Source organism: Nycticebus coucang, chromosome 9, assembly GCF_027406575.1.
Source record: "Nycticebus coucang isolate mNycCou1 chromosome 9, mNycCou1.pri, whole genome shotgun sequence".
NCBI lineage: Eukaryota > Metazoa > Chordata > Mammalia > Primates > Lorisidae > Nycticebus > Nycticebus coucang.
In genome coordinates, this window is record NC_069788.1 from 53,440,065 (window position 1) to 53,453,528 (window position 13,464).

The 13,464-nt window shown below is 40.6% G+C and overlaps 2 protein-coding genes across 2 annotated transcripts; both read left to right on the top strand.

Moving 5' to 3' along the window:
* Window positions 1-2,193: 2,193 nt before the first annotated feature.
* Window positions 2,194-2,748, top strand: LOC128593459 (histone H2A type 1-B). Its single transcript, XM_053601481.1, has one exon. The coding sequence runs from the start codon at window positions 2,221-2,223 to the stop codon at window positions 2,611-2,613; it is 393 nt and encodes a 130-aa protein (XP_053457456.1). The 5' UTR covers window positions 2,194-2,220; the 3' UTR covers window positions 2,614-2,748.
* A 915-nt stretch (window positions 2,749-3,663) lies between these two features.
* On the top strand, window positions 3,664-8,696 carry LOC128593471 (histone H3.1-like). Its single transcript, XM_053601493.1, has 2 exons — window positions 3,664-4,007; window positions 7,724-8,696. The coding sequence occupies exons 1-2, from the start codon at window positions 3,677-3,679 to the stop codon at window positions 8,047-8,049; spliced, it is 657 nt and encodes a 218-aa protein (XP_053457468.1). The 5' UTR covers window positions 3,664-3,676; the 3' UTR covers window positions 8,050-8,696.
* The last annotated feature ends 4,768 nt before the right edge of the window (window positions 8,697-13,464 follow it).

The following is a 13,464-nucleotide window of genomic DNA, read 5'->3' on the forward strand; positions in this document are numbered from 1 at the left end:
ATAAATAAATAAATAAATAACAAAACAACAGTGTTTAATAATACATAATCTCATTTTGAGTACTTCTGTGTCATGGAGTGTTTAATCTCTCATTTCCTGTAAGAGTTTATTTAGTACATACTTCAATGCTAAAAAAGAATTCAAGTAGGGGGAGGTGGCTGATGCCTATAATCCCAGGCCAAGGCAAGGTAGGCGGATGTCTGAGCTCATGAGTTGGAGACCAGCCTGAGCTAGAGCGAGACCCCGCCTCAAAAAATAGCGGGGGTTGAGGCAAGTGCCTGCAATCCCAGCTACTGGGGAGGCTCAGGCAAGGGAATAGCTTGAGCCTAGGAGTCTGAGGTTGCCCTGAGCTATGATAGCAGAACACTCTATCGGGACAATGTGAGACTCTCTCAAAAAAAAAAAGAAAGAATTCAGGAAATGCCACCCCAAAACAAAATATGCCACCTTAGTATGCTGATTACTTCAAATTTAGGGTACTCTGGGAACCATAAATGCATGGAATGGCTTTTTCTGAACTCCTCTTATCTGACTAAAGGCAGATCCTCCAATCATGAATTCTCTTGAAGGGGTCAACAGGGAAACTTGTCCTTTTCCCTTAGGTTGGTTTGCTGAAAAGATCAACTCACAGTAAGGGTAGATTAATAACAGAAAGGTTTATTTCCAAATACTATGTGCATGGGGGGAGGGGGGCACCACAGGAATGATTTCCCAAAATCTCAGCGGTCAGTGGCTTTTAAAGATGCCTTTTAGAAGGGAGGGGGAAGAGTATGGAAAGTATACTTGCAGCGTTTGGTTGCTAGGGGGAGTGTGTGTTGATGGGTGGAAACAGATTGATTGGCAGATTAACCTAAGAGACAGATCTGCTGCTTCAAACCACCTTAGGGCAAGGTCCTTTAGCAGGCGATAAGGAGTCCCCCAGCCCTTTAAGATTTTAGGTAGATTGCGGAAAGTCTTCATTCAGAGTTTCCTGACTATGAATAGCCTTGAATTCAAAATAATCTTTATACCAAGGAATCATATTTTGGGGTGATATTTTCTTAGCTCCTTTACTCCCCCCAGGGGAACGTTATCAACCAGGGAAAATTAACTATCACAAGAGAGGAGGCAGAAGATCTATACCACACCCAGATAAGACTTCGTAACAGGCCATCAGTTATTTATTTATGAGGCCTACTCATCTTTTCTCTAAGTCATATATTCTCCCCTAACATGCTAAAATACCCCGTCTTTTTTCCCCTATGAAAAGAGTATATAAGCTTCTGGGTTTCACTAGTTTTTGAGTATTCACTTTTCTTTCCTGCAGTGATCTCCACGTGTGTATAATAAATTTGTATATCTTTTATTTATCAGCCTGCTCTCAGTGTATTTCATATAGCCTGTTATCCAACCCCCCCAAAATAAAGGGTAATTCTTCCCTCCCCTACAGTTAACAGCTTTATATGCAAATGGGTACAGTAGAGGACAATGTGGAATTTTTGGAAATCACTGGAATCCTGTTTGTTGTAGCCAAGGAAGAAAAGAGCAAGGGGTGGACTGTTGGGAATGGCTCTGGTGAATGAGAAAGACGTTTCTAGCTAGGAGGTGAGAGTCCTTGGTCTCACTAACTTAATGTTATCTTGATCAAGGTGAAATGAGGACAATAGTCACTGTACCTAACTTCAAGGTAATCTGAAAACTTTACATATAAAAGTGAAAAGTTTCATTGTTCAGCTACTTTAAGAAGAATTAAGCCACAATAAAGAATCATTTGTTCCTTTTTCCCTTTTCTATTGAGACATTTAGAGTTAAAATAACTCCTGGCACAGATGTACTTCTTAAATGTTACCTTTTATAAATTGTTTTAAGTCCTTTTCATTCCATAAAGCTCTATCCCAGAAAAGGACCAGTGGCTAAAACTCAGAACACCCCCCCCCCCCACCCCTCTCATTCCATGTTTAAGAACGGTATTTTGAGAAAACTAAATTGATTAATTGTTATTTTTCAAGTTAAAAGCCTATGGAGCCCAATTGGTGATAGGTTGAAACACGAACCCAGATGGAAGGACTGCATGCAAATAAAGGATGCAGAATGTGATTTCCCATTGGTACTTGAAGTTAGCCAATGAGAGAGTTCTCCACAGCCTACCTCCAGTCAGTATAAATACTTGTCTTGCTTTCTTTTTTACCATGACCTAACTGCATTTTCCAGGAGAGTGTTTTTTCCTATTGTTGCAGCATAATGTCAGGTCGTGGAAAACAAGGCGGCAAAGCTCGAGCCAAGGCCAAGACTCGGTCTTCTCGAGCTGGTCTGCAGTTTCCTGTGGGCCGTGTGCACCGTCTGCTCCGCAAAGGTAACTATTCCGAGAGAGTGGGAGCTGGCGCCCCTGTGTATCTAGCAGCGGTGTTGGAGTATTTGACCGCTGAGATCCTGGAGCTGGCGGGAAACGCGGCCCGTGACAACAAGAAGACACGTATCATCCCACGCCACCTACAGCTGGCTATCCGTAATGATGAGGAGCTAAACAAGCTTCTGGGCCGTGTGACCATCGCACAGGGTGGTGTCTTGCCTAATATTCAGGCTGTACTGCTGCCCAAGAAGACTGAGAGCCATCATAAGGCTAAGGGAAAGTAAAGCATTGGATCTGCATTGGCCTTTTTCGTTCCTGTAGAGCAAGAAAAATCAACCGAACAACAAAGGCTCTTTTCAGAGCCACCCACCATTTCCGTTAAATGAGCTGCCATGTTTGGGATTATGATTCATGTGTAAAGGTGCTAAGGATTTTTTTTGTTTAGTTTTGCTTGTTTTGTATAAAGGTTTTGAGGTAAAGTTGGATGGTGACCCTCGTAGCAAACTGCCCTACGGAAAAAATAGCCCCATAAAAACCTGTGCAGAGACTGATACGTGGAACAAAAGTCAAACGTGTTCGCAAATTGTTTTTGGCAGAAACAAAAAAGCAGCTTTACGTTTTGGAGAAAAGTATAGCAGTGCAGTAAACACTGGCTTTTAGAAAATTAATCTGTGTACTGAAGTTGTTAACGTTGGTGACAGATTTTTTTTTTTTTACCACTCCCCTAGGTTGGGAGAGCACCTACGTTCTCTCCACCCCCAGGTTCAACAGACCGTACACAATTAAACCAGCTATTGAGAGTATGTTGCATACATCTTGACACTTCACACTTAACATCTTCACCATGTATCTTCCAAAATCAGGAATATTTTTCTAATCGCCTGCAATACACATGCCCCACCCAAGAAAATAATTAACCACTTTAAATGCTACCTATGTGCGAATTTCTCTAATCTCCTCCAAGTGTCTTTGCTTCCCTCCGCCCGCACCAGAACCTACTGGAGGTTTCTGCATTATATTGTGTGGTTTACCTTGTTTTAAATTTTAAGACATGAGAAGCTTGAAATGCAGGATTTTTGTCCACTGTGGATATAGAAGCGAAAAGGTTAATAAATGCCGTCAGCATAGCTTCTGTAAAGTGGCAGGGCTTCTGATTGGTTCGCCAACCCGAAAAAAATGCTCTTAGTCTGCCAGCGGCGCGCAGAAATGGACCAATCCGAGAAGAGCGCGGGGGGTTTTGAATGTCTTTGGGCCCAATAGTTGGTGGTCTGACTCTATAAAAGAAGGGTGGTTCTTTCTCTTTTCTCACAGGCGTCTCTGCGGGCACATCTTTTTCTTTTTTTTGCAATGGCTCGGACCAAGCAGACTGCTCGCAAATCCACTGGCGGCAAAGCACCCCGGAAACAGTTGGCGACCAAGGCAGCTCGTAAGAGTGCCCCGGCCACCGGCGGTGTGAAAAAACCCCACCGCTATCGGCCAGGCACTGTGGCCCTGCGCGAGATCCGTCGTTATCAGAAGTCAACCGAGCTCCTTATCCGCAAGCTGCCTTTTCAGCGTTTGGTGCGTGAGATCGCGCAGGACTTCAAGACTGATCTACGTTTTCAGAGCTCGGCAGTGATGGCATTGCAAGAGGCTTGCGAGGCCTACCTGGTGGGCTTGTTTGAGGACACCAACCTGTGCGCCATCCACGCTAAGAGAGTTACCATCATGCCCAAAGACATCCAGCTCGCGCGCCGCATCCGCGGTGAAAGGGCATAGATGCAAACCTGCATTTTAGTCAGTTTGTGGATAACCAAAAGGCTCTTTTCAGAGCCACCCAATTACTCCAACTAAAGAAGCTGTAATCATTTCGTTAAAACTACCCGAGCATAGGGTGGCGCTTGTGGCTCAAAGGAGTAGGGCGCCAGCCCTATATACCGGAGGTGACCTGTTCAAACGAAGCCCCGCCCCCCCCAAATTACCCGAGCATGGGAATCAATAGTTGAAAAATATATGAAACTAAACTAGGAATGCTAATTACAAATAGCCATAAAAAGCAAAAATACCTTTGATCTGTTAACGCAGATGAAAATGAACATTTCTCTGTTTTACATTTCATTTTTCTTGATTTCTATGGGCAACTCAATCTGGCACACACACCCATAAAAAGGTCACCATGATATTTGCCACTAAGTTCTGGTTTTTCTAGTTATAGCTGTGCTGGCTCTGATAAACAGTGCTTAATTTTTGTCCTTTTAAATTTTCTTTATCTGTTGGGGAGAAAAAGTATTTTAGGTACAGGATCTGACAGGATAACATTTAAGTTAATTAAAGTTCCATTGCTGTCTGAGGATCAGACTGGACAGTGAGTGCAGTGAGTCATTGTAGCTGTTCTCTGCCTCCACTTACCTTCCCTGCCCTACAGCCACAGAACAAAGTTTCTGTTTTAAATCTTCATTAACTTGAAGCCTTCAACAGAACAGCTGCCCAGTGTCTAAAAGAAAAAGATCAGTACTAATTTTAGAATTGAGGACACTACTGATCACACTATAGGAAAACTCCAGAAGCTGGCTGCAAAGAATTGCATTTGGATTGTAGCTTATCCTCACATTTACTGTGTCATCTACTACCCACTTTGTAGGGCTGTTACTTGGATACGAGCCTACTTTTGGACACATAGCATTATATAAATAATATTAATTTTCCAATATACTGTTTTTCCTTAGGTTCTAATCTAGGATTTTTTAAATTTTGGAATAGCTCAAACTTTAACTTCTGAAATTTTTCACTTGGCATTACTTAGTTGCATAGATTCTGTTTCTTTTAAAAATTACATTTCAACAGATACTTAAAAAATCAAAGAATGGAAGAAATTCATTTGTGAAAATTTATTGAACATTTTGCACTGGAAAACAGTGTCAGGAGTTTAATGTCGTTGCATTAAAAATCGATTACTTTTTATTAGAAGAGTGATTAAAATGATACTGGAGACAAAAAGAGTGTGTTTAATATTTGCAGAATATGTCACCCCAAAATATTTGACTGTGGCATAAGGATTATTTTGAATTAAAAGCACTGTGAAAACAGCAAATGCAAGGAAGTTATTCTAATCTTTCATTTTCTTCCTGAAAACAGAAGATAAAAATTCCAATGTGAAAGGTGCCCTCCCTATACCAGGAGAAATGTTCTGCAGCAGGGAGTCACAGAGGAGATAATTTTGCACAAATACATCAGGAAGTCATAGCTGAAAGAATTCTGAAAAAAACTTTGTTAGAAAGATTTTTATTTTCATTTAACCTCCCCATATGGTTTAGTTACTTTTCTACAATTGCCTCTCTTTGTTTAATTTAATATAAAAGCATTTACATACTGCTATTTTTTATGAGGGCTCCTGTGTCCAGTAAAACTTAATATTAAGTAAGTTTGTATGCTTTTGTTCTATTGACCTGTTAAATACCAAATTAATTTTCAGGTCCAACTGGAGACTGTTATGTGGTTTAAGTATAATGTTACTTCTCTACAGTGTGCAGATTGTATGTTTTAAATGTCCATTGTTGGGAGGTCTTCGGTTAAACACAGTTTTTCCTCTCCAGTCAAAATAAAGTGATGTTACCCCACAGGATGAAATTTACAGCTAATGCAATTGGCGTCTACAATTAGTTTTTGGTTTGTTAGTGAGAGTGGGGTGAAAAAACAAGATTCTCAGAAAAGAGAAAGAAGTGAAGTATGGGGCACATTTTTCATACCTAAAAACATGGCAGTAGCCCTCCAGTTTTTCCAGCAGAAGTGATTTATTATTGAATGTTTAAACAACAGTGAGAAATCTGTATGGAGATTCACTCTAGGTTTAGCTGTGGGAAAGCTTAAGACTCAATTGTCAATGCACCTTGGGAAAGGGAACAAAGGAATATTTTCAAACATTCATTTTTAACATATCATACATAAAAAAATAGAATCTGTCAACATCTTGTACTTTATTACTGTTGTGATTTTAAAAATTCTTAGTAATGGCTTGGCACTTGTGGCTCAAGCGGCTAAGGCGCCAGCCACATACACCTGAGCTGGGGAGTTCAAATCCAGCCCAGGCCCGCCAATCAACAATGCCGGCTGCAACCAAAAAATAATCTGGGCGTTGTGGTGGGGCGCCTTAGTCCTAGCTACTTGGGAGATGGAGGCAGGAGAATCGCTTGAGCCCAGGAGTTGGAGGTTGCTGTGAGCTGTGATTTTACAGCACTCTACCCAGGGCAACAGCTTGAGGTGCTGTCTCAAAAAAATAAATAAATAAATTCTTACTAATATATACATATTTGCTGAATAAATTCTTATTTATTATTCAAATATATACATATTTGCTGCTGATGTACTGGGAATAAAAACCTGAAAACGAGAGCTCAGAGCAATACCCCAACTCCAGGCATATTTTTAAAGTAATAACATTTAAAAAATAAGCCATATTCATATAACATTTCTTTTTTGACAGTCTCTGTTCTCATGCTTTGTTTCCATTAGCCAAATCCACACAAAAGTACCATGAGTATTATCATTACCCAAGTTTTACAGATGCAGAAAAAGAGGCAAGTTTACAAGGTTACATAGCTAACAGTCATTTTCTTTTGAATGACAAAGTACAGTGTGAAGGGGTAGCAAACATCTCTACCTTTTTATGGCACTGGCTGGGCCCACCATGTAAACGGACATAAATTAACAGGAAAAAGGCATACAAATTTATCTAACATATTTTGTACTAGGTATCAGAGCCCTCAGAAGGAAGTGAAGACCCAAAGTAGTTAGCATCAGTTATTTGTATACTGAATTTGGACAAAGAATAATAAACTGTGAATAACTGCTAAGGCAAAAGTGCTTGGGCTAGGGTATTTATCTAATTGGGTAGGGAAGTGACCAAAAAGGGTTTGCTTAACAAGGTAGTTCATACAGAATTCTCTTGGCCTCCACTTTCTGTGGTTGATAACAATGTTGCTTTTTTTTTTTCTAGTATTGGGAGAACATATTTCATTTGGCAATTTTCATCTATTGCTTTTAAGAAACAGAATGGTCTGCGTGATCTTTTTGCACCTTTTTTTAAGTGCATTTAACTTAATCTGCCAAAGTGGTATACTTTTAACCTCAAATGTTTTGTCTTTAAAATATAAACACTTTTCAATCGAAGATTGAAATTTTCAATCGAAGATATACCTTCAGATTTAAATGCCAGAGTTTGAATCAAGGGATTAGAAAGTGAAACTATTTTCGGCGGTCTCTCACACGCCTAGCTTTGGGGTTGCGTCCAAAGAGGGGCGGAGTATAGGTTGCAGAGTCACCGCCCCATTGCCTCAGCTCCTGCGTTCAGTCCCCAATGAGGTCCGATTGCAGCATATAATTACCGGTGGTCCAGCTTAGACTCACTTATCGTCCTAGACGAATACCGAATCATGTCTGGTCGTGGCAAGGGTGGTAAGGGCCTTGGTAAAGGAGGCGCGAAGCGCCACCGGAAAGTGCTCCGGGATAACATCCAGGGCATTACCAAGCCAGCTATTCGGCGCCTGGCTAGGCGTGGGGGCGTGAAACGCATCTCTGGCCTGATCTACGAAGAGACTCGCGGGGTCCTCAAAGTGTTTTTGGAGAATGTGATCCGGGACGCCGTCACCTACACGGAGCACGCCAAACGAAAGACTGTCACCGCCATGGATGTGGTTTATGCCCTTAAACGCCAAGGACGGACTCTCTACGGATTCGGCGGCTAAAACTTTCAAAATTAGTAGGCATTTTTTTCCCCAATGGCCCTTTTCAGGGCCGCCCACCATGTCTCGGAGGGAGCTGTGTGCTGTTTTTCAGTAAGCTTTCGTTTTCTCTTGGCAGGCTTTGTGGGACTTTATTTTCTTAACTGGGCTAGTCTGCTAGCTTTCTATACGCAGCTTATTATTGCGCCAATAGGAAGGGCAGCAGGCTACAGTGTAGGTGGGGACTAAAACTAAATGCCCACGAGCAAACCAGGATTCCGGGACAGTGCCTGGGCTGCGCTGGTGCTCTCTACAATAATGTGTAAGCGTCCATAACCCCAGCACTGCGCAGTGGGGTAATTAGCTTTACTCCGTGGTCTGAAAGTGCTTTTGCTAAAGGAATAACTACTACGGTCAGCGCAAGGCCAAACAAAGCAGCTTCATTTTCTTTTTAGACCAGTAAGCATTACTAACAACTTCGGGTGATAATGTCTGCTAACAGGTGGAAAAGTCGGCTAAAGACTGCCATCAAAATGCTAGGTGAATATTACTAGTTTACAGTTTACCGTCAGCGTCAGGGAAGATCTGCATTTTATCCTCACTTGTCGCAGCTAACTTCCTTTCCCTCCGCCCTCTGTTTTCACGTACCCTGCCGGCGCTTCTTACCCCCATATATAGAGCTGCGCTTAGTTTCGTGATGAATGTCTCAGTATACGCCATGTAGTTTCGGGTTTAAAGGTTGTTAGCATTGCTGATTTACATTCTCGGGCTGAGGGGTCTCCACAGCCGGTTGCCTAAGTAATTTGAAAATCCCACTTCCTAAACAAAGGGAGCCTGTTTTATGCTTAAGGACTGTATTTCTTTCTTCCCAACCCCGAGGCCTGTGGCAGGACCTAATGTAGAAAGAAGTAGCTGTAAGGGAGAAGATCCTTCTTAGATTAACAGTACCTCTCAGAAGGCTCTTTCTCCTTTGCCATATCCTCTCTCCGCGACTGCCTTCTCCCCTCCGTGCCTTAAATTCTAAAATTCAATTTATATTTTTGTATTATTCAATTTCAAAACGTATGATGCAACAATAAAAGGTTTTGTTTTAATTTAGGTACCCAAAACTTGGAAGTCAGACAAGTGAATATTCATTTGATTTAGTTTAATACTTGAAAAATATGTTCATGGCTGCTTCAGGTAAAAAATAAAATTTAAAAAATGAAAGAAAATTTTGTTACCTGGTTACTTTGCGAACAAACCTTTCAGACCCTAGAGGAGATGTTGCGCAGGCAGTTGAAAGTGAGTTTAGGTAAGAAGTCGATGCTACAAATTAAAATTTAGGAGTCATCATATAAATGATGAAACTAGTTGAGATCGCTAAAAATTCAAGCATAATTTAGTGCAGCATTGTTTGTAGTAGTGAATAAATAGGAACTTTCATCACTAGGGACTGGGTAAAATGTGATCTATATGCATAAAATGGAATATTACACAACACCACTAAAGAGTGAAAGCTGCACTGCAGTAGAAACTCTCCAGTGTATCTTGGGTCAGCTTTTAGACCTGTTCTTTTTCTGGTGATCTCATGTAGTCTCACCATTTATATGTTCTGTATTCTCTAAAATAGTATATTCAACAGGAGGGGACCCTGGCCTACCTGTAGGTGCCAGGTTAGCTTATAGCAATACCAAAACCTGTGAAAATAGCAGCTTCCAGCTACTTCTAATTTCCAGTGGTGGTTTTTTGGACAGTGGGCTTAACCTCTCCAAATGCTAACCAATTTCTTCCACCCACTTCAAGCTTCACACAGAATCACAGAATTTAAGAAAAATACTGACACAATTATGAGTTATCTTCCTGACCTTTCCCCGAATGTTCAGACTCTCATATACAATGCCATATTTGATACATGTACTTGAATATCTAATGTGCATCTCGAACTTGTCCAAAACAAATATCTTGACACACAAACTCCAAATCTGTTCTTCCTCTGATTCCACTATCTAAGAAAATGGAATGCCATCTGCCAGCAGCTTCGGCCAGGACTTTTGCAGTCCTGTTTGGCCTTCATTTCTCACAACTTTCATACAATCCATTCAGCTCTATGTTCAAAATCAATTGGAATACATTTCACTACTTTCTTTGCTGCTCCTCTAGGGCAAGCCCCAGCCACCTTTCGTTTAGATGATCATGGTGAACCTTAAACTAGTCTTCCTGCTTTTTCTTAGTCCTCCCACCCCCTATAGATTTTTCTCCACCTAGCACAATCCTCAAAACATTCCAGTGGCTTTCCATCATCGTCATAATAAAAATCAGCATCCTTATTACACACGATGTACAAGTAAGGTGACCAACCATTCCAGTTTGCCTGACTCTGAGAGGTTTCTAAGGGTGTAGCACTTTCAGTATTAAAACTTACAAAGTCCCTGACAAACCAGTATAAATTGGTCAACCTACCTAGGAGGCCCTACCAGAGACGGCCCTTAGCTACCCCCGACCTCAGTCCTTATCAAATTCTTTTTCTTCACTGACCTCCTTACTGTTTCTGGAATGGACCAAGCATTTCCAGCCTCAGAGCATTTGTACTTATCCTTTTCTTAATTCCTGGGATTGTCTTATCCCAGATATCTGCATGGCTTTAGACCTCATTTCATTCAGGCCTCTATTCAAATATCCACCTTAAGAAAGAGACATCACCTCACCATCTTTTGTAAAATAATACCTTTCTGCTTATTAGCAATTATAACATAAAACATGCTCAAATAGCATACATATATATCCACATATAATTCTCAGATATGTATGTATCTGGGAAAACTACATATTCTTTTTTTTTTTTTTTTTGTAGAGACAGAGTCTCACTTTATGGCCCTCAGTAGAGTGCCGTGGCCTCACACAGCTCACAGCAACCTCCAACTCCTGGGCTTAAGCGATTCTCTTGCCTCAGCCTCCCGAGTAGCTGGGACTACAGGCGCCCGCCACAACGCCCGGCTATTTTTTGGTTGCAGTTTGGCCGGGGCCAGGTTTGAACCCGCCACCCTTGGTATATGGGGCCGGCGCCTTACCGAGCCACAGGCGCCGCCCGGGAAAACTACATATTCTTTTTTAATATTTTGTTTTATCTGTCTCCCCCAACTAGAATATAATTTTTTGAAAGTAGAGACTTTGTTTTGTCCCTGAAGTACCTCTAGATCCCCAGTATCCCTAGAACAGAGCTGATGTCTATAGTTTATAAAGGTTTGTTTAATGAATGTATACATGAATCTTCTACACAAATCCCCAGACCTCCCCCCATGCCCACTAGAGTGCAGAGACAATCAATTTCCCATCTGTAATTTTTTGACCTGTCACTCCCCAAAACAATCAGCATAGCAGTTTTTCTCTAGATCTGAGGAATGATGCGGGGGCTGCAGATTAAGCTGTATTATTTTAGTCTTAAAACAGGATTGCATGACTGTTAGGACAAACAGCCAGACAGACCATAACATTAGCCAGTCATGACTATTGCTATAGCATATAGTATAATAGTAATATAGTATAATATTACTCTCATAGGAAATCTGCCTCCAACACCTCTTTACATTGACTCTGGTTATCCAGAGAGGGAATTCTAATTTGCTCACTAATGTAGCCCAATGTCTACAATATCTGAAACATTACATGAGAGTAGTATATAGCTCTTGAAGCATACCAGCAAAGGAAGACATAAAATAACCACTCTCCTCAGGCTCATTTTTGCTCCTCTGATTCCTTAATTCCTGAAACCACTCAGAATGCAACTATGAATTCTCTCCATTGTCAGTTTTAAATTAAGCCAAGCTGGGTTCTTTTGTCACCTTCTAAGAAATCCTGGGTGACAAAACTGTAAGGTGGAAATCACAACCCCAAAATCAAGGAGAGACAGGCATGATTGAAGCTAACATTCTGAAGCTGAACTCAGTCCTCTATAAAAATGATACCAAAAAGAGCCCAAGAACAGAGGCATTTGTGAATATCTATTCAGGTAAGAATGTTTCCCTATTACCCAACTTCAAGTGAGTTCACATCTCTTCCAGCTGAATTCTGAAGTCTTATGTACTAATGGAAAACATAAACGGATCAAAAACGATCTTTAAAATTCTGTGGCTGCAATGACTGACTTGACAAAGCCCACCTTTCCAAGTCTAGCAGGAAGCCCTTCACAGGTCAACAGTGCCAACTCTTAGCGACTTCATCTCATTCCACTGTCTCTCCCTCCCTTTCCTCCATATATAAATCAACTTTATTAAGATAGAAGGTGCCAAAAAAAGCATACACACTTTGAGAAAGGAAAAAACTATTAAAATTGTAATATTCATCCTAGCATTCTGGGAGGCCAAGGAAGGAGGATTTTGTGAGCTCAGGAGTTTGAGACCAGGCTGAGCTAGAGTAAGACCCCACCACTACTAAAAATAGAAAAATCAGCAGGTGTCGTGGAGAGTGCCTGTAGTCCCAGTTACTTGGTAGGCTGAATTGAAATAGGAGGATCACTTGAGCCCACAAGTTTGAGGTTGCTGTGAGTTAGGTTGACGCCTTAGCAAAAGAAAAAAAAAGTAATATTCAATATATATCAATAACAAAAGATGAATACAGGTCACCACTGACTTCTGCAATTACGAGAAGCACTCAAAGTGGTCATCATTAGCAGTGAACTATTGCTCCAGCAATGCTGACATGCCATTTCAATATTTCCTCACATACTGCCTGTGTAGCCAGTTTTCTATTTACACTACATTCTTTAAGGTCTTCCATTCTCACATCTCCATCGTCATTGTACTTTCACAACGTTCTAGAATTTCAAATACAACTTCAAAATGATCTTATGCTTCTCTAAGGACAACCGGGCTTTCACCATTTTCTTTGTCCTGCCTGTGGCATTGTGATGAATGAATGCCAATTTATTTGATTAACACCATCTTTTGAGCAAACATCATACTATGCATTACTACGGTAATTCAACTCACCCTGGAAAAGTTATACGTAGATATCTCTTAAAATGTGTACATATTTTTTGGCACCCTGGTATTTTACATACCATAAAATTTACCCACTTTTAAGTGTAATTCAATAAATTTTAGTGTATTTACTTAGTTGTATACCTATCACTAAAATCTAATTTTAGAACATTTCCATCAGCCAAATTTCCATTTCTTTGTGAAGAAAGGAAAACTTCTGGCTAATTGCTGAGGGCTGTGCTGGCACTGAAAGAAGCACCTTTTCTCCCTAAACCAGATTTTATTTTTACACATATATGTATTTATGTGTACATAAAGAAAAAAGAAATATATGTATGTATTTATATATACATTAATTATATAATTATATATATATAAATACATACATACATTTTCTTGAGACACTCTTATCATCCAGGTAGAGTGCCATAACGTCATAGCTCACAGCAACCTCAAACTCCTCAGTTAAAGCGATCCTCTT

Bases quoted from the DNA above. Each gene is read 5' to 3' on its own strand.
- LOC128593471 (XM_053601493.1), top strand. From the start codon at position 3,677: ATGGCTCGGACCAAGCAGACTGCTCGCAAATCCACTGGCGGCAAAGCA. The intron at 4,008-7,723 runs GCGCCATCCACG...TTATCGTCCTAG, and splicing joins GTTTGAGGACACCAACCTGT to ACGAATACCGAATCATGTCT.
- LOC128593459 (XM_053601481.1), top strand. From the start codon at position 2,221: ATGTCAGGTCGTGGAAAACAAGGCGGCAAAGCTCGAGCCAAGGCCAAG.